This window comes from Calypte anna, chromosome 1 (assembly GCF_003957555.1).
Source record: "Calypte anna isolate BGI_N300 chromosome 1, bCalAnn1_v1.p, whole genome shotgun sequence".
NCBI lineage: Eukaryota > Metazoa > Chordata > Aves > Apodiformes > Trochilidae > Calypte > Calypte anna.
Window position 1 is genome coordinate 171264123 of NC_044244.1, and position 26212 is coordinate 171290334.

Here is a 26212-nt window from a genome sequence, read left to right on the forward strand (position 1 = left end):
TCTTTAGAACAAATAAAAATACCTCTCTTGGAGGTACAGGTGAAATCATTTGAATGAAAGCTTTGAGAAAGTAGCTAGTATTTCTTTTCTTAGTTTTATTATCAAAGCTTTCATGGTTGTAAGTAGTCTTGATGCTGTCTTTGTCTCACACAGTGCATCATGTTACTAGTGTAGATGTTAGATTTGGTATCAGCTTTGTCCAAACCACATTCTTCCCACCTCATCTTTTTTTAGTTTTAGGGCCATTGCAATAGAATTTGCATTCATTATCTTAATCGTGTGATTTAAAACAAAAAAATTATATTTATTTGCTTTTGGTTTGCTAATTAACGTCAAATTGTCATCAGTTTATTGGGTCTCATTAGTCAATTTCCTTGATGTTACATTGTTTCCAATTATCTACAATTATACAAGAGGCTTGACATAGCCATTGTCTGCAACCAGTTCCAGATGGGCAGAGGTGTCTGTTTCAATGGGAGACCAACTTCTTCCTTTGTGTGTAACTTTGAATACAACATGCAGAGCTGTATTTTCTGATCTGTTTAAGTTTATTTTGTTCTGTTAGGAGACTGAATGCAGATTTTCCCTGTACATCTGAGAGGCAGCCCTAACCTAACTAGCTCTTGAAATTATTTCTTGCCCTGCCTACCTCTTCTGCCAGCAGTGTTGCTTAGAGTATGCAGGGTACATCTGATTTCCCAGAACAACTTTCTGTTACACCCAAGTCTACCAATAGAGGGCAGCTTCAATTATGCTGGTTTTAATATAGTCCAGAAAAGGGCAAAGCTTAGGAGAGCTGAAAGCCAGCAGAGGTGCGGTGAAGCTTGTACTTTGGTTTGGCAAGGCTGAGAATTGAGTTTACTCTGTATTTTTAATACAAATTCACAGCTACTATTCTCCTGCCCATTTTATTAAAATGTTGGTATACTTACTGAAAAAATACTAAAAATTTCCTCTTGCCCACACTCTTCAAAAAATCTTTAAAAAAAAAGGTCAACATATTGTGCCTCTTGGTTCTAAACTTGCCTTTACATATCTGTCACTTAGATGGACGCCTGCTGTTTGTTACACCAGTGGACCCCTTATTTTTGATACTTTACTACCTCATAAAGGCAGAGAAGGAGGTAAGCCTGCTTTATCTTTTCATTTAAATTCTCCAGAGAAAATAGTATTTCTGACTTCATTTTCTGCTGAAGTTGTTAATTTTCAAATAGTGATTCCATAATGATGGAAATTTAATTCGAATTCGAAGCAGAGCTACTCACCCTAGAAGTGTATTCAACTGCATCATTTTTTGGTCAGTAAAGTGTATTCTAGGAGTCAGCTTGCAATCTCAAGAAATTTCTTCCTTTTTAAGAGAAGCAGAGAATTTCTGAGGTTCTTTTGTGAGTGCCTATCCCAGAATTACTGAACTTAAACTTAGGAGATGTCTCCAGAATAAAATAAACAACTGCTTATCATAGGCGTCAGTAGGTGAGTTGTTTTGGGAAGGAAGGGAAAAAGAAAAGAATGTGAATGCTGTGGGGAAGGAAGAAGAACATTTCTGTGGCAGTTGTGGCAGCTTGGAAGGAAACATTGCCTTTTGCAGAAGTAGTGTTTGTAGAGATGTTGCATCGTAGAAGAGCAGTTGAATGATGAAGTATTCAAAATTTGGATAATTAATAAGTGGCTTAATTGATTTAACATGGGTTTGACAAAATCTCACTTACATTTCTGGGGTGTATCAAAAGGCATAGGCAAAGTTACTGAACTATTATTTATAATCTGCATGTGGAAAAAAGGCCAAAATATAAATGTTAATCTTTTTTTTGTTTGTTTCAGGAATGCACTGATTTCACTTTATGCATTCTAAGAATTTTTTCTGTAAGATCATTTTCTATACAATTGCTCACTATTTTCTGCTGTAGATTGCACATGGAGAGAGCAGAATAACAGGTTTTGTGTGGGAGAGGAATAAAGTCCTACTACACATTTGTAGCAGTAATCTATTCTGTTATTATTTTAAATTATTTATGGTATAGGATGTGCAGTCATATTCTGTATTTCTGTGGTCTGTTCCTGCTTCAGTGGCACAACAAAAGTAATTTCAGAAAGATCAGGGTAGGCACTGTACACTGTTTTAATTCAGCAGCCCTTTGAAAGCTTAGTTTAGGGAAACAGTAAATCTCATCTGTCTGTGTGGGAGAGAGTTGAAGTAGCCTGAGTAAAGGACAACTACTGCTGCTCTTTCTGTGCATGAGAAGGGTCCTGTACTGCCCTTTACTTTCCCAATACAGTGTTTTTAGGTTTTCTGGTCGTCTAGGCCAGCCATAATGCAAGACAAATGCATAGAGCTATTCTGTGTACAAAACTGGGGGAAATGCATTCCTGCAGTGCCCTTCCTAACTCAGCATATTCTTCATTAAGGGGAAATCTTGAGGATTGTGTAGCAGGTACCCTGTGCTGGGTCAGCTTGAGTGCAGCACAATCACTTCTGGCTTGAGCTAATGACTTATCAAGGTACCCACTGGGTACGTTAGGGTCATCCTTTGTGCCATCCTGTGGCTTTGATGGTGTGGTGCAGGGTTGCTTAATGTGTCTTTTGAGCAGAGCCATCTGCTTTCCAGCAGGCTTTCTTGGCTTAGGCTCTGTGTTCTTGTACAATGTAAATGTGGCTGTCTTGCTCTGGGACACAGGCAAGTTTGTGCAGGTAAGTTTTCTGTGCAAAACAGTTTATTGCAGCTTTATTTCTGTCTCTCACACCCTTTTTTGCCATTGTTGTGCCTTTTTTCTTCAGGAGAAAAAAAAACTTTAAATCCTTTAGAGGGGGATTTTTGGCATTTTGTTTGTTTGTTTGTTTTGTGATACAACAATCAATGGTTACTTATATTAAGCCTCTGTCTGTCTAGGAAGAGGATCAATTAATAGTGAAAGCAGTATACTGAAGTGGTTTTTTTCATGCTGACTGGTATAATGATTTGAGCTTTGGCTCCTACACCATGCAGTCTCCAACGAGGGAGAGCTCACAGAGTCTTTGTACTGATGCGCTAAAGGATCTTTCCAAAGGGAAGGCTGCCAATTGTGCCAAACCCTGCTGAATGATTATGCATTGTTTGGCAACAGCAAAATTTGTTTGATGGTTCTGTCATGTGTGGGGCTATTTAAGTTGTGCCAGAATTACTTTATATACATACCGTGGCCAAACTGGAATTGACTTTGCGGAGGTGAAAGGTTAATACTGTGTTCCAGAAGCTGCCCTGCTCCTTTGAGATTTATCTTTATGGAAGGAAAAGCAAAATTTGAATGGAAGTTATGACACTGGGCTTAATCCAAGAGGTTTTGGTCTAAAACACTGTTGGCACATGCTGACTACTGTGTCTTATGTCATCTTCCAAAAAATTCTGCTGTAGTTCACATTAGTTTCTCCCCATGATGTTTTAAATTTAGTCTTTTTAAGTGCAGTAATTGAGGAGTTCAGCATTTTGCAGGTATTTACTTGTTTGGAATAAATGTTTATTATTTGCTTTGTAACTGGCTTCTGGATGTGTCATGTGTTACCATTCGAAGAGCGATCTTCTTTAAATCCTTTATTTTAAAGTTATGACCATTGCATGTATATATATTTCTATATATGTGTAGTGTGTATATGTGTCTTAATATTATAATTACACTTTTGTAATCCCTTTGATGTGTGTTTTCAGCAACAAGGAAAGTTCCAGCCTCTCACTCAAGTTGTGCTAGACTCAGACTACCCAAACTGCCCATTGCTGCTGAAGTGTGCAGATGCTAAACAGTATATACATCATGTAACAGAAGAAAAAGGTAAAAAAAAAAAAAAGGCACTGGGGGGCAAAAAAAAAAGACTGTCACGTCATTACAAGACAGACTTCAAGATTTTTTTTTGCTTTACCAAATACCCAAGGTTCGGGACAAAGCTGTACTTCAAAAAGAGAATATTAGGATTAGAAGTTGTTACTGCACTATTGTGAATAGTATTGTGTGGATCTCAGGTTTTCTTCTGTAATTTGTGCAGCTTTGTTGCTAGGCATCATAGAAATAACTGATCAAAGCTGGCTTCTTGACATTCTTCTGTGTGTTGTGAACTTCCTTTGCCTTTTGATGAAAGTTTTATATCTCTTTAAATTCTTCTTTTAGCATAGGATGGTCTGGTGTGGAAGAAGTTAACCATTATCCATTAGGCTTTTTCTTCCTTTGTTGCAAAGCATTCAAACAATAAGTAGGAAGAAGCTGGAGAGATGCTGCTGAGAAAGGAGATCACAAGTTTTCTAGCTTTGCATCACTTAGTGTTGTGGGTTTAAGTTCAAAGACCTGATTTTTTTAGATAGAAAACTTCATTGGGATGCATAATTGTATGAGAGAGAAAACCTAAATGGAAAAAATCCTCAAAGTATCAGTCAGCCTTTGCCCAAAATTCCCTTTGGTATGGGGACTTTTATTTGAGGACAAAATATGCTTCCTAGGGAACAGGGAGGAGCATTATGTAATTTTTGCAGTTTGGCAGATCTGCAAAAGATGCAAGGCCTCAATTTTTATATTCGGTGCTTTAAAGAGCATTTGTATATGCTTGTTGACTTCCTGCTAGCAAATGGCATCTAAAGGAGGAGCTAAAGGAGTCTGAGAACATGGAATCTACTGTCAAATGCAAACCAAATAATCTGTCTGATCCTTATACTTGTAGAGCTCCTCCAGGGAGTTCAGATACAGAGATTAATATCCAGAAACATTAGGAATTTATTTTCATAACCTTATTGCTGCTATATAAAAGGAGCAATATTTAAGTGATCTACAGATAATTAGGAAGTGGCTAGAGAAAGGTAATGGAAGACTGAAAACCCTGCTAGGAATTAAAAAAACCACACCTCTTTATTGCTGTATAGAACATCCATGGGGGGGGGAGTAGAAGTGAGTTTTTCCTGAAGGATGTAGATGCACAAGTTTTAAGTGTAGCCTGTATGATATGATGCATACACAGTAATGTAGGGCAGTTTCTTCCCTCAGAAAAATGAATTTGAACTTCAGAGCAGGTCATGTTTCCAATGAAAATGATCTCTTCAACAAGAAAGCAAGAAATCTCAGCAGCAGGACTGTTGTTACAGTCTTGGGTTGGTTGGAGTTCTGAAAGAACCTTCAGAAAACAATTACATTCAGTATCTTTAGGAGCAGGCACCTTTTTCTCTGGGTGAGTTCTGACTTTTGAGAAGACTTCTTTAAGATAGATGTTTTATCTGCAAAATTGCTTTTGCCTTTCCATGAAGTGATAAAGACTTCCAGGAAAACTTATTACTAAGCTTTTAGGCAATTGTTGTGCCCTATATCTTGTCTAGCACTGGCTAAGGAGCTACTAAACTTCTGTGCACCCATCTGAGAAGGTGAAAAATCATGCCAAGTCCTCTTGGCTGTGGAAATAAGATGTCTGTATAGAAAAGTAAGACAACATCTGGTTTATTTTTCTGAAAGGGCGCTTCCTCCAAACAACAGTGCTGCCTTTGGGTTGTATTTTTGTTCCCTTCTTAGCAGCAAAACAAAAATTAGGAAAAAAATATTTGCTATAGACAAGGTCTAAAATCTTGTAGCCTCTGTATCCATTTTGAAATTGTATTTGCGGTTGCTATCAGCCAGAGCATCCTCTGATAAATTGTATTCTGTTGGGCAGTAGTGCTTTACTCTGCTTCCTTACTTTGCATTGAAGTTTTTAATACTGTATTACATAGACTTGCAAGCTTGTCTCATTTTACAGGAAAATTATATTGACTGTTAAAGAAGTTGTGTTCAGTTCCTGGTTTTTCTTTTAAAATGGGAGGTGAAAATTGCTTTTGTCATTAAAGCTATACACAGGTGCACATGGCAGCTGTATGTGACGTTCTTGGATGTCCCTAGGCACGTATCTGCATGTAGCTGCTGCTGCCCTTCTTGTTCAGATTTGGCGTGGGTTGAAAATAACAGTAGGGCATGTTCTTAGGATTTATTTCTTTTTTATAAAATGAAGCATATTGTTATGCAACAAACACATTGATCCTTGCTTGACTGTCATGCACAAATTGCCTTTCTGTTCAGTCTACTTCTATGTGTTTCATTTTCTCATGTCTTTTATTGCCTGTAAATAAATGTCAATACTATGACTAAGGTACTCTTTCTATCTCTAAGACCTGTTGTTCACTAGGTAGCCTTTCTTGTAGCAGAACTTCAGGACAAGAAGTATCTGTTGAGTCTTCTGCAGCTCTCATCTGTTTGGCAGAACCTAACAACATAATTAATTCACTGTTTGTTAATTTATTTTTTTAAGCGTTTAGCATCTATCTAACAAATTCTTACCCTGAGTGCTCACAGTTTACACTTACTAAATCAGCAGAAATCCACCTTGCCTAGCCTTGTTGTTGAAGGGCACTGAAAGTTCATTTTGGTGGAAATTTGGGTGAGGCAGGTTGTTTGTTAATACAGTCAAACATCAGATAGAAAGTACAACAGAGAAGGTTTAAGAGAGGGTTATGAATTCCAGTTCTAGAGTTTTACTCTTTGTTTCGTTTTGCAAGGCAAAAACTGCTCTGTGATCTTGTCTGATGTGATTAACATGAAGAGCCAAGAAAACTTACCTGATTAGAATAACTAAGTAATATTGCCAAGCTTGAATTCCCAGAAGGTAGGAAAAAAGGGGCCATATGAGTTTCAGAGTTATGGAAAACACTGAGAAAATGGATGTTAAAATGTGCTTTAGGCAGTTTGCTCAACAATACATCAGGGAAACTTCCAAGTCTACATAGCGATTACCCGATTGCTGAACATATTATTTAATTGTAGAACCACTTATATTCCATCTGTATTTCTCAAACCCAGTCTTTCCAGATGTCTCAGACCAGTTTTATAGGCACCAGACACATTAGGGAACAAAAGGCTTTCCAATATATACTTATATTATCAAACATAGTCACTAACTCTCACCAATATCAAATGTGCATCACATGTTAAATCCACGTTCCAATATTGAATCCTTTTGTCAGCAGTTTGTGACTTTCATAACTCACTTCAATTCTTCAGAGGTCTCAAATATTGTCAGTTGCTAGAGTTCAATAGTCAAAACTGTCAAGCACACAAAATATTTTCAAACAAAGTGATCTCTGAAGGCTTCAGTGTAATTATTTTTCACATGTTTTAATGAAAATGGCTTCACAGTTCTACATTTCCTTTCCCTAACTGAGTCACTCTTAATCATGCTGTTGTTGGGGAGTCTGCCTGGGAATCTGAACTAGAATTACTTTTCAGCATGGGTTGGGGAATGGTGTCCAGAGGATGTCCCTTCCTCGAACTCTGGTAGATAATAGAGGAGTCTGCAAATTGTACTCACTACACTTGCAACCAAACTGTGGTAGCTCTGTGAGAAGCAAGTTACGTATCCAGAGCATGCTGCCTATTTTCTGCTTCTTTTCTTTCAGAGCTGTTTAGAAGTTTCTAAGTCCTAAAGGCTGCAGCCAGCCAAGCCACAGCTAATTACTTTACCTGCAACTCATCAACTTCATGAAGCGAAGTGTATATTAGTGGTTTTTTTCCCTTTTTTTTTTCTCTGAAGAATTTTTGCATTGTACTTTTCTGCAACTGTTGACATAGATTTAAACTTCATCTGTAAACAGCTTTCCTTGACCCCTCCATACCCCCTACCATGCATATACAAAGAGCACACAATAGTTAGCTATTTGTATGCAATTTGAAAGAGCCAAGATAAACCTCAAAGAGGGAAGTGCTGAAGGAGTCATAAATAATATGTTGTTGTTTGCAAGGGGAGAAGGAAAATCCATGAACTGAGTGTTGGAATATGATACTGGATCAGTAAATGACATGAAACAGATGTAGGTATTTATGGGAATGGAATACAGAAGATTAAAACTTATTGAAATACCTGTCAAAGACTGAAAAACAGTGGGCTCTAAAATCTCCTGTGAACTCCTATTAGGCATTTCATTCAATTTCTAAAATGTAGCTTTCTGTGAATTAATACTGAATTTTTATACTGAAATCCCCGTGAGTCTTTGTCATTTTATCTCTTGTTTGCCTCAGCACTGTGACCTCACATGTCTCCAGGTAACCGATCACATGTGAATAGAAAATGTTCATGATACCCCAGTTGTCACAGGGGAAACACTTTCTGAAATTCTTGTATCATTGAGTTAATTTATGTTGCTCAGTAAATCCTAAAAGAATCATGTACTTCCTCCCACAAGGAGTGTGTTTCAGTATTTTGGATTCTGTATTTTCTTTTGACACTATATTAAACTACCTAAATGGAGGGTAGAAGTAAAAGTTCTGCTTTAGTCACCTGTGAAGTGAGAGGGGGAGAGCTACCAGAACTAAGAGAGAAAGGGTTTTTTGAAAGGGTGGGTGGTTTGTCTTCACTAACCAACTCTCTGTCCTGGCCCATTACTGGGTGCTGGAATTCCATAAATAAAGATTTAAGTTAGTGTCTTAAAAAAAAAACACCATAAAAAACCCAACCAGAACACAGCAGTTGTGAAACCTTTTGTTTCATCACTCTGTGTTGTGAACTATGTAGTTTCAAATGATCAGTCTGGTGACACAGAACAGTAGAGGTTTGGCAAACTACAAGGGCTTGCGAAGGGCCTTAGGGAATTCAGACAGCCTGAATCACACAATTATTATATTAGGTGCTTTACTGGGTTAGGGCCTAATTAAAAAATTGTCAAGTTGTTCAGATTTCTGCATATTAGCTCAGTCTGTTTATTTTTCCACGTTTCAGTATTTTTGAAAATGACTGCTCTGATATCAAACATGTGCAAGCTGCAAATTAACTTTCATGCTGTATCTACAACTTAAAAGATTTTAAATGTATTGAAAATGCAATCCAAACCAGTCATGTCTGTCTTCCCCTTACTTGTTTTTTTCTCAGAGATTGGCAATCAGAAATTCCACAAATACAGCCAAGAGAAGACATTGAAGTGGTTAAAAAAAAAGGTATTGTGGTTCTCTTTTGCTTTCAAAATTGTTTTATGTTTAAAATGAAAATACTTATTAGCTTGTCCATATGTGCACTTGAGCCATGTGGTGTGCCTCAGTTCAAGATAGGTGTCTTTCACAAAGGACAGACATCACAGTGAAGCTCTTGCATTTGGGAGTGTGATGAGGTGACAGGTTTGTTATGTTTCTCCTCTTGAGGTTGGCATGAAAGGGATTCATGGATTGTGGGGAGGCAAAAGTTCAAGTGAAGTTCAGCTTATCACGGTGTTCTGTAGGCTTTGCAGAACGTGAGGGGCTTGTCTTTTGCTTTCTCCACTTCACAGATGGACTGGAGAGAGAGCTATGACAGATGCAGCTTTCAAGTTCTGCCATGCTTTAAAGCTGGACAGAACAGCTTGGTTTTGTGGTACAAATGGCTTCCTCATGAAGTTTTGGCAGAGCTTTTCAAAATGGTCCTGGTATGGTTGCTGCTATCCTGCTCCAGTCATGCTGTTCAGGAGGTCTGTACAGTAAGCAGAAAATAAAACAGTGTTATAGCTAAGCTTGCTGTGGTCTGTGTTTTGGTATAAAGAAGGTGAATCTCATTTTACACATGCACATGTGCCCCTCCTATGATGCTACTTCGTAGAAAAAGATTATATGCATCATGGGATGCAAGGGAGCCTTGTTTAAATTTGTCAACACAAACACAGAATCTGCTCAGCTTTTTGCATTGACGAGGCATGGGGATATCTGTTGTGCAATGAATACCTGAATATTTACAATTGAACAGGTACCTTGTTTGCATTCTTGAAAATATCTCTTACTACCAATAATCTCTCTAAGATTCAGCATAGCAGAGCCCTATAAAGCCCATAACCTTTTGTTTCCATCAGGAAATGCCTTTGCAGTCCAACTGAGCTCCGTCATTCTCTGTCTTCCAAGCAAGTGTATTTCTCACCTGTATAATCATGGTTGTTGCATCTGAGTAGCTCAGTTAATCTTAGGGTGCTGCAAAACTGGAGCTGTGTTGCCAAGGCAACATGTTCAAAGACATGCTGTTTTCTTTGGGTTTTTTGAGTTCATATGCTAGTCATTACAAATGTATATTAAATTTCACCACAGTCCATAACTTGAGTGTTTTATATGCCTGAAACAAAATTACAAGAGCCTTGTCACTGCATTAACATGTGCATAACAACACAGATACCAACATTTCATTCTCTGGTTTCCTATAGGTCAATCAAACAGTGAAAGCACTTAAAAGCAACAATATAACTGTAGGTGAAAGATTACATGCAGCTACATATATCAGCTGTAAACAGATCACAGATACTGAAGAAGGTAAGAAAACTAAACATTGTAATTAATTTCGTTTTTGTGAAGTTGTATTTGTGGAGATAAAACTCATTGTTAGAATCTAAAATGCATTGAAATTGGCCTTTGCAGTAAAGATATTCCTTGTACAGAAAATGCCATATGTGTTGTAACTGTGACTTGACTTTTCTGAACTCTTTGGTATCTTCATAAGATTACATTGTAATTAACAGTATATCTTGGCTGGGAATCTTTTAACTTTTCCTTAATTAAAGAAGATGTTTTTCCATGTGAAATGTATGCTGAAATGCTTTGCTGAACTGAGACTGTCTGGGATGCAAGCTTATACTGGATATATATGTATCCACTCAGTAAGTGTCTCTGTATGACAACAGACTTCTTTTTTATTAATACTATTATTTTATTAACATGCAAATGTTCTTTGCTTAATTCTGAAAAAAGGGAAGGAATCTTAGGAAGTTACAGTCACAGAGTAAGAGCTCCTCATCCAAACATTACTTTGTGTGACAAATGTGTAGAATATACAGGTGTATGCTTACTAAGGGCAAAAAACCTCAAGTACTATGTGTGTTGAATTGCCCTGAAATTAAAAAAAACTGATACCAAAAACTCTGGAGTAATCCTGTTTTCCTCCAAGTCACCTTTTCTCTGGGGTGAGCAATGCCCTGAACATTACTGAGATACAAAGTTGTGTTGAGAAACCTGAAAATGGGCTTTGAATAAATTCTTTGAACGTTAATGAAAATGAAGGAAATTTAAGAACATGACAAACAACCCCAAATTGTTTCTTATTGCAAAGATTCGTAAGTCTGCATGCTGTTGAAAAACAAGGAGAAACAAAGCAACTTGCTGACGAAGTAGAAAAAGAGTTACCAAGTAATGATATCAAAGGAAACAACATAAATGAGATTTAAGAGGCAACTAGACAGCTTTATAGAACAGAGATTGTAATATATGGTTTTTAAAAAGAGGCAAAGCTGCAAAACTTGTGACTTTATTTTTACAGTAGCTTTTCGTCCTTTTCCCCACCCCCATTTCTTTAAAGAAAGGGAAAATTGTCCTGACAGAAACCATCTTGACTGTGCTTAAATACTTCATCTCTGAAATTTGTAATTAAGTAGCTCCTTGCAGTTTTTTTTCCACCTTCCTGCTTAATTAGAGTAACATGAATATAACAGTCTTTTTTAAAGCATTTGTAAGGTTTAAAGAGCAGCATTTAAATAGGGAATGCTAGGGGTTAAAAGTAGGTAAGTTTTGGAGGCAGTCCCACTGTATGTAGCAAGGTGAATGACAGGAAGTCAAATGGACCTTAGTCAACACTTAATAAGACTAATTTTCTTGTCTGATTCTTTCACTGCCATGACAGTGCAATTTACTTCTGTAGAGAATTGCTTTCATTGGGGTATAATGAAATTTCAGTGTCCTATAGATAGAGGGCTATGTGCAGTTAGCATCTACAGATGTTGTAGGGCAAAAATCTGGCAGGATATAAATGCACGTGGGGAAGGAGCAGAAGTTTAACATGTGAGACCTGAGTATTTCATTCAGAAGACAAAGAAAGGAGCTACACAAGTATTACTTTTGTTTGACAGGAGGTTAATAACAAAGCAAGGCGAGGGTGAGAACACAGACTCCTTAGAATGCAAATAGTGGTATTTTAAAATTGGTAAAGGAAATCAGTGAAGATTGCTTCAAGGCATAAAGAAAAAGGGAATGGATTTTGTATCTAATACAAAATAATAGCAGTTGACTTGGCCTCACCATTCAGCGTCAATGTGAACAGTGAGATGATTCTTAAATGATAAATTTGACACACTAAGTGCTGAGGTGAAATTGTCTTGGATTGGAATTATTTCCTTGTTCTCCTGACCCTAGACTAGGCTTAGGGAGTGACAAATCCTTGATGAACCTAGGCAGTAGAGGAAGGGAGAAGTACAGATAGGAGATACTAAAGATGTTATGTCGGTGTAGTTGGAATGCATATGCAGGTGTCAGATTTTTATGCTTCAGTACCTGTTTGCATTGGGCTTTTTAGATTAAAACAAACAAACAAACAAAAAACACAAACCAGGAAAGTGTCTCTGGCACAGGAGAAAAAGTTCTTTACCACACAGAAGCTAGTTTACCATGTGCCTCTGAAGTCTCTCAAGTGTGTAGGTATATGAACAGATAGAGCTGGCCTGTTGTATATTGAATTCAGAGGTGTGATTTCAGCTTACGTCTGTCTGGCAAATATTTCATGTGCATGAGTGCAGGTACCCCCTAGCAGCCCAAACAACAGTAAGTTTTAAAGATCCAGCCCACAATCAGTAAGTGCTTATGGGGAGCGTGACTGGAAAAGATCTGGTTTAGGACTTCATGTTATAAAAGGGTCACTTTTTTTTTTTTTCCCAGTCTCTCAGAAAAACATTTATAGCAGGAGTGCCCTGTACTGAGAACAACTTCTAGTAGTTCATATTTCCACAGATAATTATCCCATCTTGCCAGTGATGTTTAGATAGGCCTTGGCATTTTCCATAAAGTATTGAAATTAAGTACAAGACTTTGAAATAGACTCATTGTCTCATCTAATTGTTTTCAGTCAAAGCCAGAAAATGTACTTTAGTACTGAAGCTCTTGCCAAATAATTGTAAGATCCAGATGCCTTAAAATTAATGATTGCGTGTTCTGTTGAGTCAGCTTTTTACTTTTGCAGGTTTTTAAAATTGAATTTATTCGGAAAAATACATGATATCTAGTATTCTCTGAAAGTGAACAGCTTTCGTAAAGTACATACAGCAGATATTAATAACATGTGCTGACAAAATGAGTGTAGTAAGTCTTTACTTTTTAAATAAACCTACAAGTGTCATATAACATAAACTACTCAACATAGAGAACCATTACAGTGTATCCATTAGAAGTCTCTTACTATTAATTCAACCTTATGATTTATGGTAATGCGTGCAACATGGCTAAGGCAACGTGACTGTATAATGTGAATGTTCTTTTTCTTCTTCCCACTCCCTGCCTTCTTCTTGAAGACTATGTACGGTATGCCCATGGGTTAATATCTGAATATATTCCTGAGGACCTGAGTAAGGAGTTGTTAAAATACTTAGGGTGAGTATTGTTCCAGATAAGCACTAGTTTTATAAGGCACTCATTAATGTCCTTTTGGTAATTTCTGTTGAATAATGAGATTTGTTCATCAAGGGTGCAGTGAATGACACAATGAAACTATATTTGGCATACTTTCAATACAGTTGTTTTCAAATGTAGATTATACTTCCAGTTGTCCCTGTCATGTTTAGGACCATGGACTGAAGGAGAGATGTAGTATATGCCTCATATGTCTGTTACACAGTTGCATCATTAGACCCTGGGCAATGTGTCTGGGCAAGAGTTAAAGCAGCAGAGCCAGGAGCAGAATCTTCATCTCCAGTCTTCTTTCCTTTTCCCTACTCAACTCAGTACTGCTGGGGTTTGACTTCATATATCTAACTTGTGTTAGTTTACATTTAAATCTGGAAGGGGAGCCAAAGTCATCGTCCTGATGTTCCCTGCCAGCAGCAGACTTTGCTTGGAGCATCACTGGGACCTTACACTTGTCCCTCAGTTCAGTTCTCTTCAAAGGGTTCTGTTACCATGGTGTGAGGAAAAATGTGCTGTTTCCAGTTGAAGTCCTGTAGTTTAACAGTTTCAATGAAAAGATGTTATGTGCTTTTCAATATCATCTTACTAATAGCCAAGGTTTTGAAAGTAAGGTGGAGTTCTCCTGTTTTGGTTGCCAGATCTAGGAACTTTTAAAAAAGGCTGTTTCTGTATGGTGCCTTGCTCTGTTTTAGTTATCTAAGTCAGAAATACAGAGTCCACGAGCTGTTTTGGTTGGGGTTTTTTTGCAAATGCACGCCATGTATGAGCAGCTGGTAGCCAAAGCAGCCTTTGTGGGGAAGGAATCACAAGCTTTAGGCTGTGCAGTCCAGCTGCCTTCATTTATAACTTAAAATCTTTTGTTCTGCAGGCTCCCAGAACTTAAAAGTCCAGCATCAGAGCCACCAGTGAAGGTAGGAGAATATTAAAATATTGACAAATACATTGTGTTGTAAGATAATTGCTCTGAATTATTATTAAAACTGGACTAGGTCAAGCAGTGGGTAGAATACAATAAGTAAATTGGCCTTGTAAAAAGTTAGTCTGAAATAACACAAGAAGTTTTACCAGGTACTTCATATTTTTTAATAAGGAATATTTTGGTTGGTTTTCCTGTTTAAAAAAGGGGAGGGAAGGAGAGAGACATACTTTATGGTTTTGGTCAGCAGTCTTTTCATATGTGTTTTGCTTATTTAGTTTTATTGAGGTTGATGGGACAATATGACCTCATAGGTTTTCTTTCATATGTAATTTATGAGGACCCTGAAAAGGACCTCCTGGGTCATGGATTCCCAGACAACCATGCTGGATAATCTCTCATATATTGACCATTCTTCACTGTAAGTCTCATTAGGATTTTTCTATTTCCATTACTTTTCTTGGAAAACCATTCTATAACCTCATTCCTCTGATGCTCAGAAACTTTCCTGTAAATTCCACCTTGAATTTGTTCATGGCCAATTTATTCCACTGTGCTTTTGTACGAACATTATCACTATTTTTTTTTTTAAATTGAAATGGCTCTTTTCCCTCCCTAAGATTAGTTTTCTCAATGTGTAAAAGGAAATCATATATCCTTTATGTTCTCATTTTGTGAAGCCAAACTTGGTTGTGTAATATGGGTTCTCCATTTCATCATCGTTTCAGGAACATTTCTTTGCACCTATTCCAAGATGAATTCAATTGTTTCAAAGCAGGTGACCAGAATAAAAAATAATTATTCACAATAAAACCTTTACTAGTACAATATGGTGGCATTCTTCCCATCTTATCTTAACTGAAAGTAATTAATCTCATTACATCTTAGAATCCCATTTGCCTCTCTTATTGTGTGGTGTACCAGATATCTCACAGTCATGCTGTGAACAGTTAAAACACAGGGTTGTTATTTTTCTGTTTCTCCACTGTAGTTTTCAGTTGATCAGCATTCAGATTTACGAGAAATGCATGGAGTTAGCTGCTGTATACATGACCTTGTACTTCTATACTTTGCATCTGTTTTTAATGTTTCCAGTCTTAAAGGTTCTCTGCCTTTTCCTTCACGGTGTTACAAGTTTTTTATATATTCATAATTCTACACGGTGGTGTACGTTCAGCAAATGTCAGCATTCTGTTATCTTTAATTAACAATTAGTGCATATTTTGTATACATATTGTCCATGGCACTTCAAAAGTAATCTCCATCTAATCCACTGACATTCCTTTTGGCTTTATTTGCCTTAATTTCCCTTTTATGCAGTTTCTTATCCACCTTAAAATTCTTACACAGTCTTTCAGTTGCTTAAGTGGCACAGTGTCAAGTTTTCTAGCAATCCTTGTGCCTTGTGTAACAAAAAATATTATCTTTGAGAAAAAAAGATCAATTGGTAGGCATTACATGTGTTTAGTTTTCTTTAACTCTTCATCTATCATTATTCTTCCTTCTTTCACTTTTTCTCCCCCCATCCTCCATCCTGCTGTGGCCTACTATCACTTTTTCTTCCTCCTTGCATATAGATGGATGTTTGGCTGTTCTGGAGCAATATGGTCCTTACCTGATAGAACAGTTGCCAAGTTTTTTCTCTGGACTTGTGATTTCTCAGGCAGTTTCCCAACAGTGTCAGCATATTGAGTTTTACTTATATCTTGAATAGAGTGATTTGTATTCTCTTTTCTCTCCCTGTGTTTAACCTCTTCATCTTTGTTGAAAAGGATTTGTTCCATTTTGGGGCTACACATAAATTAGCCTTAATATATATCCAATCCTGACTGTATAGCAGCTTCACTTTTTCTTTTTTGATTTCCTTTTTACCTCTGTGGATAAACAACCTTCTACTATTTGTTTTAATTTCCTTTCCAAGGTCTAACTCAGCTTGACTTTTTTGGCAGTTCTCACTTTGTCCCAGTATTACCTGACCCCTAAAACAAATATCTCTTTTTTTCTTGGCAGTCTTTTTTTCCCCCATTCATCGTAGAATTGTGCTTATTCCTAGTGTCTTGGGGAGGGAATATGTGCACATCTGTGTGAGCAAGGGAAAACATTCATATAGTTTAGTCTGAGAAACTCTTTCCTTCAAGATTTTTCACCTTGTTTGAAGCAAAAGATTCAAAATCACTTCTCCTCACTTTTTCTTTTCCATTCCAAGTGCCCTTCTCACACATCAAGTCCCTTCTTTGGCATAGAGAGTAAGGCATATGGTTTGCAAAGTTTGCACCACTTTTCATTAAGAACCCCACTTTTAATTATCCTTTCCACTTAATTTAAACCAACGCAGCCTTAATATAATTACTGAAACAATTTACTCACTACACCAACCTTTCCTGCAATGTTCCTGCTACTTACCAAAACAAAGTCTAAAATTTCTGGCTGATTCAGTGAATGTTCTGTTAAGCAGTGTGTCAGCTAGCATGTGCAAGAGTAATTGGTCCCTACTATTATTAATAGCATTTGTTCTCCAACGTATATCCATGGATATAAGTTATTTCCATCTGGTTAGAGTTGTTCTGGCTGCACAGTTACTTGGCCCTTTGATTAAGTTACGAATTATCTTTATGCATTGTAAGAAATATTAAACACACATCAGGAGCCAACTGATATTCATTAGCCATATAAGCATGTTACAACAACTGTATTAAACTACATGTGATGTACATTACATATTATGTATGAATAGCTTTTATACCATTGGGGTAGTTCTGAGAATCTATTTATAAAAATAGTTTTATTTCAGCAGTTTGGTTACAGAGGTGAGGCTTACAACTCTTCAGTTGTTGGGCAGTGAAATCTTGCTGAGGATCTGATTAATTTCCAGAGCACTGACCAGAGTGTGTGTGATGCTTCTGTGTATTAAGTCTTTGCAGCTTCAAAAACTGAACTGCTCCTTTAGTTCACAATCTCAGATGAGCAAGGCTGGCTTGTACACTGGAACCTATAGTTGAGACTGTTTTCATTCACTTGTAGCAAGATTTCTGTTCATGAGGGCAAAGTGTGTTGACAGACAAAATACAGGATTATTGCAACTAAAGAAGGGTCTAGCATGTATTTTCTATTGTGGTAAAGTCACGTGCTTAGAAATCATGTTAAAATACATTCTGAAGGGAGGAGAGATTTAGAAACTTCAGTGTCTGCTACCAGAAAAAGGTACAACAGATTATCTTGTAGTAGAAGAGTAAACTGGGGACAATCTGGACTCTGATGTAATGATTAAATCAAAATTACATGGGCTTTGTATTCATTGTAGACCATTGATCTTGTAATCATCATACTGTCCAGTTTGTCAGCACAGGGAGTCTGACAATTGGCAGATAATGACAGAAATCTACAAAGAATATGTAGACTCTGCTACAACTAAAAAGCAAATATTTTGCTGAAATACATTCTGTTGTAAGTTTTACAAACTTTATCAGATTTCAAAAGGAGGGGAATTGTAATTATTCATTAGATTGTCATTTGAAAATGTAATCGCAGCACAGTAAACAGACTCCTCAAGGGGCTGATCCAGATCCCATTGAAATCAAAAGAAAAGGCTGCTGTTGGATCTGGTTCTAAGAGCTGAGAAATCTAAGCTGCAGACCTGGCTTCTGTGCCAAAGAGAGAGAGAGGGGGGAGAGAGAGAGATCACAAGCACCATAAACAAAATGAATAAAACAGGATCTTAAAAGGTATGGTACCATCCAAGTTGCTTGCAAAATCACTCTTTGGCACAAAACCTAGGAAGGCCACAGTTTAGATTTCACAGGATATTAAGGACAGGATTGTAATATCAGATATATGATAATAATAATAAAAATACAGTGTTGTAAAATACTATATACTTTTTTTTTCCCTTTTGGAAACATACCAAGAGGTTCTCTCCTTTAAACTAAACACATGCTCACAGTTTATGGAAAGAAATACTCATTCGTACAGCCTAATCATGTGAAGTGCTGAGAACCATTCACTTCCATTATTTCTGAAGTTAGAAGGCACCTAGCACATGCAGAGTCAAGCTTCTTAGTGCACTGTTGGATTCAAGTGATGAAGCAGTCAGCAGAAATATGTCAGTGTTTCACTGGTGCCAAACTGTAGAAAATAATTACTTGTGCTTGTGCACAGATAATAAACTGGATAATGATCCACTTGTGTTAGCAGATAGCAATAACACTAGAGTTGCTGTGCTGTTCCATCAGACATCAGCCAGGTTCCCTGGCTCTTAGATCCTAATTTCCAACAGCTGCTCTGTAAAGGTTCTCTGACTCTTGACACCAAAGTCACAGCCATGGAAGTTAAAACCAGGATTCACATGATTTCTAGAAGTCATCCTTCAGAAGGCTAAAAAAAAAAAAAAAAAAAAGTGCTTCCCATGACACTGAATGGTCTCTTCTGCATGCTGTAGAGATGCTATATATTTAGATGTAAAGAAGACAATTGCAAAGAAGAATCTTCCACTGCTACTGCAGATTCTTCAGTTGACTGCCAGCTCTTTTTTGGTGCTATGGTTACTTACAAAGCCAAAGCTTTAAACTTCCATGTGTGTACATCAGAAAAGTGGTTGACAGAGCAACTTCCTCACGCTTAACATTTCAGAAAAGGAAATTGTCAGATGTCCCTGTGGAAATAGAAGAAGACCATACTAAGTCTAACAGCAACACTCTGAAAACCAAAAAGGTAAGCAAGCCTTGCATGCATGCATGTTTTGCTAAAACATAGACCAATATCCAACATAAGTACTATTTTTCTCCTCCAAAACATACTAAAAAAACCTAAACCAAATACCAAATGGCAGATATCTGTAGTTTCATCTGTCTGAACTTCTTGTTCAGTTTCATTTGACTTTGATACTCTTAATGTCCCATTCTGAACTATCACATAGTGTCAGTGTTTGACAGGATTTTCTCAGCGAACACTCCAGTGAACCTCACAGACTTTGACACGTTAAGCTGCTTGGCCGATGTTTGCAAAGCTCTTTGAGATCTTTAGATGAGAAATTCCATGGCTTACTGATAGAAACTGTTAAATTTCAGTCATTTCAAAAAGAAAAAATGGCAACATTCACGTAAGTTTGAAGGGATGCTAAGACAGGCTTTATTTCTGCCCATAAATACTGCTTGTGCACTTACTTGTGTCAAGTTAATGAAGTTAAAGCAACGCAGAACTTGCTGATTGCCAGATCCAACACAAGTTTGGAGGCCAATTCAAATCTGAGACCAGTGGTGCCTGCCACTGAACTATTCCTAGGAGAGCAACAGAGATGTGAAAAGAAATAGATGCTGTCTGTGTGTGCCAAAGTTACAAGGCTTGCACTGGCTTATTTCTCTGAACACTGAAAGAAAATGAATCTCTCTTCAGTCCATCAGCAACCAAAAAAGCCCTCTGTGATAGTGCTGTGACCTTCAGACTAATGCTGACTACTCTTTATCCCTTTGCAAAGAGAAGCAGCTGGTAAACAGATGCATTCCTTCCTCCCCTCAAAACCCCCAGAATTTTTTATATTCAGGGCACATGCTACTATTGAAGTAAGAAGAAGATTGCCCCCCAAGTGAAGGTGATGAATAATTTAAAGCATGCCTGTTTCCCCCTGGCCCCCATTAAGTACCTATTGCTTTTGAACTGCACATAAAGATAGAAATAGGCTGAGGAGAGATAATTCATTTTAACATAAATATGATTTACTTCTGAAATAATGAAGCACACTGATGAGAGAATCTGGGAAAGAAAAGATAGCTCTTGGATTCTGTACAGTATACTACTTCTTTTTAAATACTTTGGCACTGTTTTTGTTTGTATAGTAACACAGACAATCATACTGTTGTTGAATATCTCCATCCTATCCCACAACTTTCTATCTGATCCCAAGTATTCTAATTGTGAAGTCCTACAGACTGAGGAGTATCGTGAAGAAAGGTCAATGCAAAGTTTTCTTAATAGGGAAAACAGCTAGAGATTTAAAACACAGCATTTTAAAACGTAAGAAAGAAAAGTGGGGTCAGCTCTATAAAACATGGCTCATAAAATGTGTTTTAGGTGTAAAAGTCTGGGAGGTTGTCCCAGTGGTTTCAAAGTGCTGTGCACATGTTAGTTACCTTCTGCATTCTTAGTTCTTCCATCTCCTTCCCCTTTCTATCACTGTGCATGGAGTCTTTGATCATAAGTCAATGTGAATTATTTGTCATCTGTAATGCAAGGCTTTAACTCAGCCTGCTGACAGCATAATCATGAGATTGAGTCGGAGGGTACAGCATGCATCTGTTATATTGCATGCATTATTCCTCTTAATGTACACTCAGGGATTATCCCAAAGTAAACGTTTGAGTTGGGATACCTCATTCTGCAGAAGGGGAAGACATTTCACCTCCTTGTCCTTGTAATTGATTATTTGTCTTTGTCTGAGGTTAAGTAATTCATGACAAGTGTTTTTCTGTTTGAATAATCTCATATTTGTTTGGTAAGGTTTTTCTCTTGCAGTGTAAAGCCTGCATAAAATTAGCTTTACTGATGTAACCTAAGAAAGCGATTCGACTTCTTGCTTGACTTCTGTACTTAGGAGTTTGTAGCTTATACTCTGCTCCTATGGAGATGCTGCTTATCTTTTTTGGTTTATTGTTTCACTAACAGGCAAACAGCAAGATGACTGCAGCACAGAAGGCTCTGGCCAAAGTTGATAAGAGTGGAATGAAATCCATTTCTACTTTCTTCAGCTCCAAACCTAAAGCATCAAAATAAAGATTCATTCTTGAAAGACTTTTATACAGTGGTTAATCTTAGGTTAAGCTAAAGATTTCTCCTGGGGTTTTTTTGTTAGTGTAGTACATGCAGGGCATGTTTCTCAATATGGTGGAGTGTGATGAAGGGATCTGTGAGCTGCTGTGGGAGGATGTTGTTGTTCCTCAGTGGGGCAAGGCAGCACCAAGCAGATATTCTAGTTTGGGTCAAGAAGGCAGCCTGACTGCCCACATGGTGCTGTACTGTGCTGCTGCTTGTTCTAGAGCAAGCTCAATCAGAGCTACCACAGATTTCCTCCATTGCACTCCATTTTGTGATGGAACCATGCCCCCCCTTTGATAAGTTTTTAAGGAGAGGGTTTTTTTGTTCATAAGCAGCATTATTTGTTGAGACTTTTTAGAGATTTTTTTACCCAGTATAACACCAAAGTAGGATGGCATCATTAGATTTTTATGTTGACCCAAATCTAAGTGCTGATGTAAGCAATGCCATTAGTGGTAATTTATTGAGGTAAAGATAGTGTCTGTTGGGATTTTGATTGTTTTGAATATGCTAGAAACAAACTGCAATAAATGTCAATGTGCATGTAATGCAATAAAGTGCCTTGTGTAACAAATTTGTGTTTGTTGTATTTGTTGTATATTTCACGAGTTAGATTATGCTTAGGGACATTTCTAAAGTATTTTACTGTTGTGTATAAATTTTAATCCTTAAAAAATTACAGCATGACTTTGTGATTACATGGTAAATCTCTTAACACATATAAATATAGGGGTATTTTTATGTTCAGTTCCAGAGTCGATAGATCCTTACAAAAATAATTAGGGAAAGGCAAAACTGGGGTTTGTAAAGAGTTGGATGCATAGTTCAAAAGCCTAAGTATGACTGTCTTGGATAAGTTTTGCTCAAGGTAGGACTGGACTGTGATTTAAAACACAGTACTCAATCCTGAGTGTCTTCTTTCCTCAGCACAGGGTATGCCTGTACATTCAGAGGGGCAGCTCTCTGCTGTGTGGCATCTTCCCTAATTCACAGAGCTGAAAAAGAGATGGGAGTTGCTGGGGCCATTTGTATAGGTCTGGCCAGTTCTGCACCACACTAACTCATTGCCTCATTCACCAGTTAGAACACCAAGCTGTTCCTATGTGTGTTGTAGAAAGATACTCTTTAAATACATCCTTCTCTGCTACCTCAGCTCTGTTGAGAATCTGCCTTTATCTCTTGATAACGGGGAGTTTCAGAGAAAGAATGAGTCTCATCATTCTTAGTAACTCGTTTCTCTACTGCAGACTTACTTGCTGCTGTTCAAAACCCGTGAGTTAGAGTGGGGTCTCTAAAGAGCTCTATGGCATTCTTAAAAATGGATGAGAAGCCTTGCTGTGTGTTGTGCTGCAATTGTTGGGGTTCCTGTGCCTTTCAAACCAGTAAGGCTCTTCAAAGTTTTGGTCATAGTTTGTAAACAGGGACATCAGTATGGTTGGAATTCCAGGTTGAGGAAAATATTTGGAAATCTATGGAATTATCCCTGATTAGGGAGAGGTTTATTTAACAAACGTGAATGACCTCCCAATAGAATACTATTAATGTTCCCAGTTCTAAAAAGATTTGTCCAAAGTGGATTATCTAGAATTAAAATGAGGGTCCTTAAAAAAAATGCTTTTCAGGAATTCTAAGGAAACAATACTGTAAGTTTTCCATATCTCTGAAAATCAGCCTGTAGTGCTAGTTTTTGAACATAGATTGAGAAGCGTTGATTCAGGTGCAGAAGCTTTACAGATTTTTCAGTTATAATAGTTATATCTATTCCAAGCTATCTGATGCTTTAGTAAAATTTCAGTCATGAATGTCAACTTTCTGAATCAATACAATGGGTACAGAGCAGTAGGGGACAGAGAAATCCCAGGAATTCCTATATGGAGACATAGAGAAGTTCCTGTCTTGTTGTTCAGCTGTATTTCTTGAGGAGAATTTCACCAACTCTGTTAGTAAAGTTTCCTTTTCTGCCATTAACTATCAGATGAGTTTAAAAATTAATAGTAGATGTCAATGGATGTGACTGTTTCATTGTACATCATCTTTAGAGTTACCTTCAAACGTTTTTCCTACATTATTTGTCCAGACTGTGTGTGAAAACCAGCCCCACAGGAGCACTTATTTGTTTATCCAATGGGTCCTTGCTATGATTGAAAAGAACCAATATTTGGTGATTGCAGTCATGAATTTGAAGGATTAGATTTTGAAAACCATTTAACTTAGCCCAGCAGTTTTATTTGACAGCCAAAGGACCTCACGCCCAACTTCATATCGGGGAAAAAGGGATGCTCCAGTGGTGACAGCTCCTGAAAACTGTCACTCAAACTGCAGGATAATGTTACAGAGACAGAAAGAAAAAGGAAAAGCACATATTGTCATGTTAATGGAGAAGTTTTTTGCAATAAGCAACGTCCTGTGGGGGGGACTATTTTGGTAAATGAGAGGAAAGGGATCTTGTATGTAGAAATGGAAAGCAAATTCCAAGCACTTAATGTTGAGATGGTGGACAAGCTTGAGTTAGATGTTATGAGTGGAAATGCAAGAGTGGGAGAGGGTTACACGAGAAACAGGAACCATGAAGTTGGACAGATAATGGTAGAAGCTTTTCCGGATAATTAAATCTGCTAGTTTTAGGGCTGTGGATTTTAATAGTTGAAAGGTTTTGTGTAATAAATTTTGGGAATGCATCTTTTCATTGACTGCATAGTTCCAGAACCTTTCTTCTAAGAAGTCCTGTTATTTCTGGTCAGAATTTAGGAGAAGGAGGACAGTTCTGACAGAGCTGGGAGGTCTTTGTGCTGATTTCCCATCGTGGGTAGTAGTGATTTTTTCTTTCTCTGTGTGTGACTTTCACATCTGTTACTGCACTGAAGGACCAAGTCTAGAGTTCTTCTTCCTCTGTGCATAGGTGTGCTGTGATTTAGTGTGTCACATCTCAACTTCAGCTGTCAGCTCTGCTGTAACTTACAACAATAGTAATTTTATTAGTGACTGTGCTTTTTGGTTGAGGAGGAACTTGTGCATGACAAAAAAAAAAAAAAAAAAAGCGCCATTTCCAAAAGCCATTAGAGCTTTCATGTGAAAATAAAAACTCTTTTCCCCTTAGGAAAGAATGAAATACATTTAGTAACTTTGAAACTTCCTCAACATGTAGCTTTAAGGAGTTATGAAGAGCATGTGGTGCCAAATACATAAAACAGTATTTCCTACCACAATGAGGATTTAAATATAGTTACCATGGCTGGCCAGCAGTAGCAGAAGGTCATTATAAAGTGCTGCTTTACTGTTTCTTCCTTGGTTAGCTTAGGATGACAGCACCAATATAGGGATATGGTCTTACTTTATTTCTTTTTGACATTAAGATGCCATCTCTTCATGTTAGTGTGTAAGTATCTGATGAGTTGTGATGCTTTTGTAGTTGTTGTTTTGGAACTAAGCAGTTTTGCCCTTCACCACTTTTTTTAGACTTCACACTGCAAATGGATTGACACCAGTGGGCATGGAAAACTTCATCTGGAAATACCACCAATGACTTAGGTTGGACCCCTTATAAGGGTTGGACTTGCTCATTATTTTCAGTCTTAAGTAATAAAGTTTGTTCTATTTGTAGAAGTGACAATTGGTGATTAGAGTATTTTCAGTGGAAAAGGTGGCATAGTTGGCTGACGTTGCATTCAGATCTGAAATTTAGAACTGTTCAGGTGTTCTGTTGTATCTAACAATGGTTTTTTAAAAGGGAAACCAAGTGCATGGACAGTTACTTGAATAGATTCATGTTTATGACTTGAGTTTTCTCTTTCCTTTTTAGATGCCTGCTCAAAGACGTGCAAAGAAGAAATGAAAGGAGCCTAAGGAGACTCACTAATATTATTTTAACTTGCCATAATCTCAGAGCAGCTTTTAAAGGCTTTTTTTTACTCGCTCTCTGAAAATAAATGCTTGAAGTTAGACATGCCCTGTTCCAAGAAAAAGCAAATCTCAGCAGATTAACATTGTTAAACATGCAGTGTGTTAAACATACGCTGCTTCAGATTTTATAGCTTACATACTATTGGACTATCAGGCTTTCCAGGAAAGCACTTATGAGCATGCCTAATGTTAAGCACATGAGCAGTGATCTAAAAGTCAGCAGTGCTGTTCGTGTGGGTAAGTGCTTTGCTGGATCAGCGCCTGAAGTCCTGTTAGGTGCTGAGCATCCTGATCCATATCCAGCAAAGCACTTACATCCATGCTTATCTGAACTGGAAGAGCCAGTCTAACTAATATTTGTGCATTAGTCTTCACCATAAAATCTCTCCTGGCACAATGGCTCACATGCTTAAAATTAAGCACCTGCCTAAGTATTTTGCAGGGTCAGACCAGCAGCACCCTTGAGCAAGTCTTAAGAAATTATTTGATTTTGTATAAATTTTCCCTATTTTGTACTCACTGTTTTTTAACTGAATGTATGATTTTCGTGGCCATAATTACAAGTTTCAGAAACTATAGCAAAATATTTTGTATACAGTTTTCTCTTTTCTTTTTCAAAATCTTGCCAAATTCAGCAGGATGGCTTGTTTGGACTAGACGTCCAATGTTCAGACTTAGAGTCATCCAAAATGAATTACATTTAACTCTTATTTTTTAAAGGCATTTATATTGAAAGTATTTCACTGTGATTGATTTAAATGGTTTCATCCAACCATGACCTTTTATGTAGAAGCTGTTTTTACCTAGCTCTGCTTGTGTGAACAGTCTAATTTTTTAAGTGCTGAGGTTGAGGTAGAGTATGTGTTCAAAAGGGCAAATGGATAAGTTGTATTTTGATTTTACTTTTTTTTTCCTGAGGTGTTGAAACCTTAGAAAAGTGTATAAAAGTTACATGAAAAACTTGCGTTGATAACTACACCAAACTTACACAATCCTCCAGGTTTAAAAAAAAAACACCTAAGTATTCATTTATTTTTAATCATGTAAGAGACACTTTTCTGTGGAGTGAACTTCAACCAAAATGTCAACTCGAGTCTTCATCAACCATGCAGAAACGTGTTGCTAATGAGATCCTTAAGTGATCCATGTCAGATGTAGTCTCATGTTTTTAACTTAAAT

At 37.4% G+C, this 26212-nt stretch overlaps 1 protein-coding gene across 3 annotated transcripts in view; it reads left to right on the forward strand.

Annotated features, from left to right (window-relative positions):
- The window catches only part of RNASEH2B (ribonuclease H2 subunit B), a 42583-nt gene extending 17046 nt beyond the window's left edge, over positions 1–25537 (forward strand). The window contains exons 4-11 of one of the 3 annotated variants that reach the window (XM_030469354.1): positions 1048–1124; positions 3681–3801; positions 8894–8958; positions 10179–10284; positions 13302–13380; positions 14282–14324; positions 18956–19036; positions 20984–21694. In XM_030469354.1, the coding sequence (XP_030325214.1) occupies positions 1048–1124; positions 3681–3801; positions 8894–8958; positions 10179–10284; positions 13302–13380; positions 14282–14324; positions 18956–19036; positions 20984–21091 (680 nt within the window). In that variant the 3' untranslated portion in view covers positions 21092–21694. Of the gene's footprint in view, positions 1–1047; positions 1125–3680; positions 3802–8893; positions 8959–10178; positions 10285–13301; positions 13381–14281; positions 14325–14669; positions 14787–18955; positions 19037–20983; positions 21695–24932 lie in introns of those variants that run through there. The other 2 variants (XM_030469357.1, XM_030469356.1) reach the window with 2 other exon arrangements.
- Positions 25538–26212: the final 675 nt, after the last annotated feature.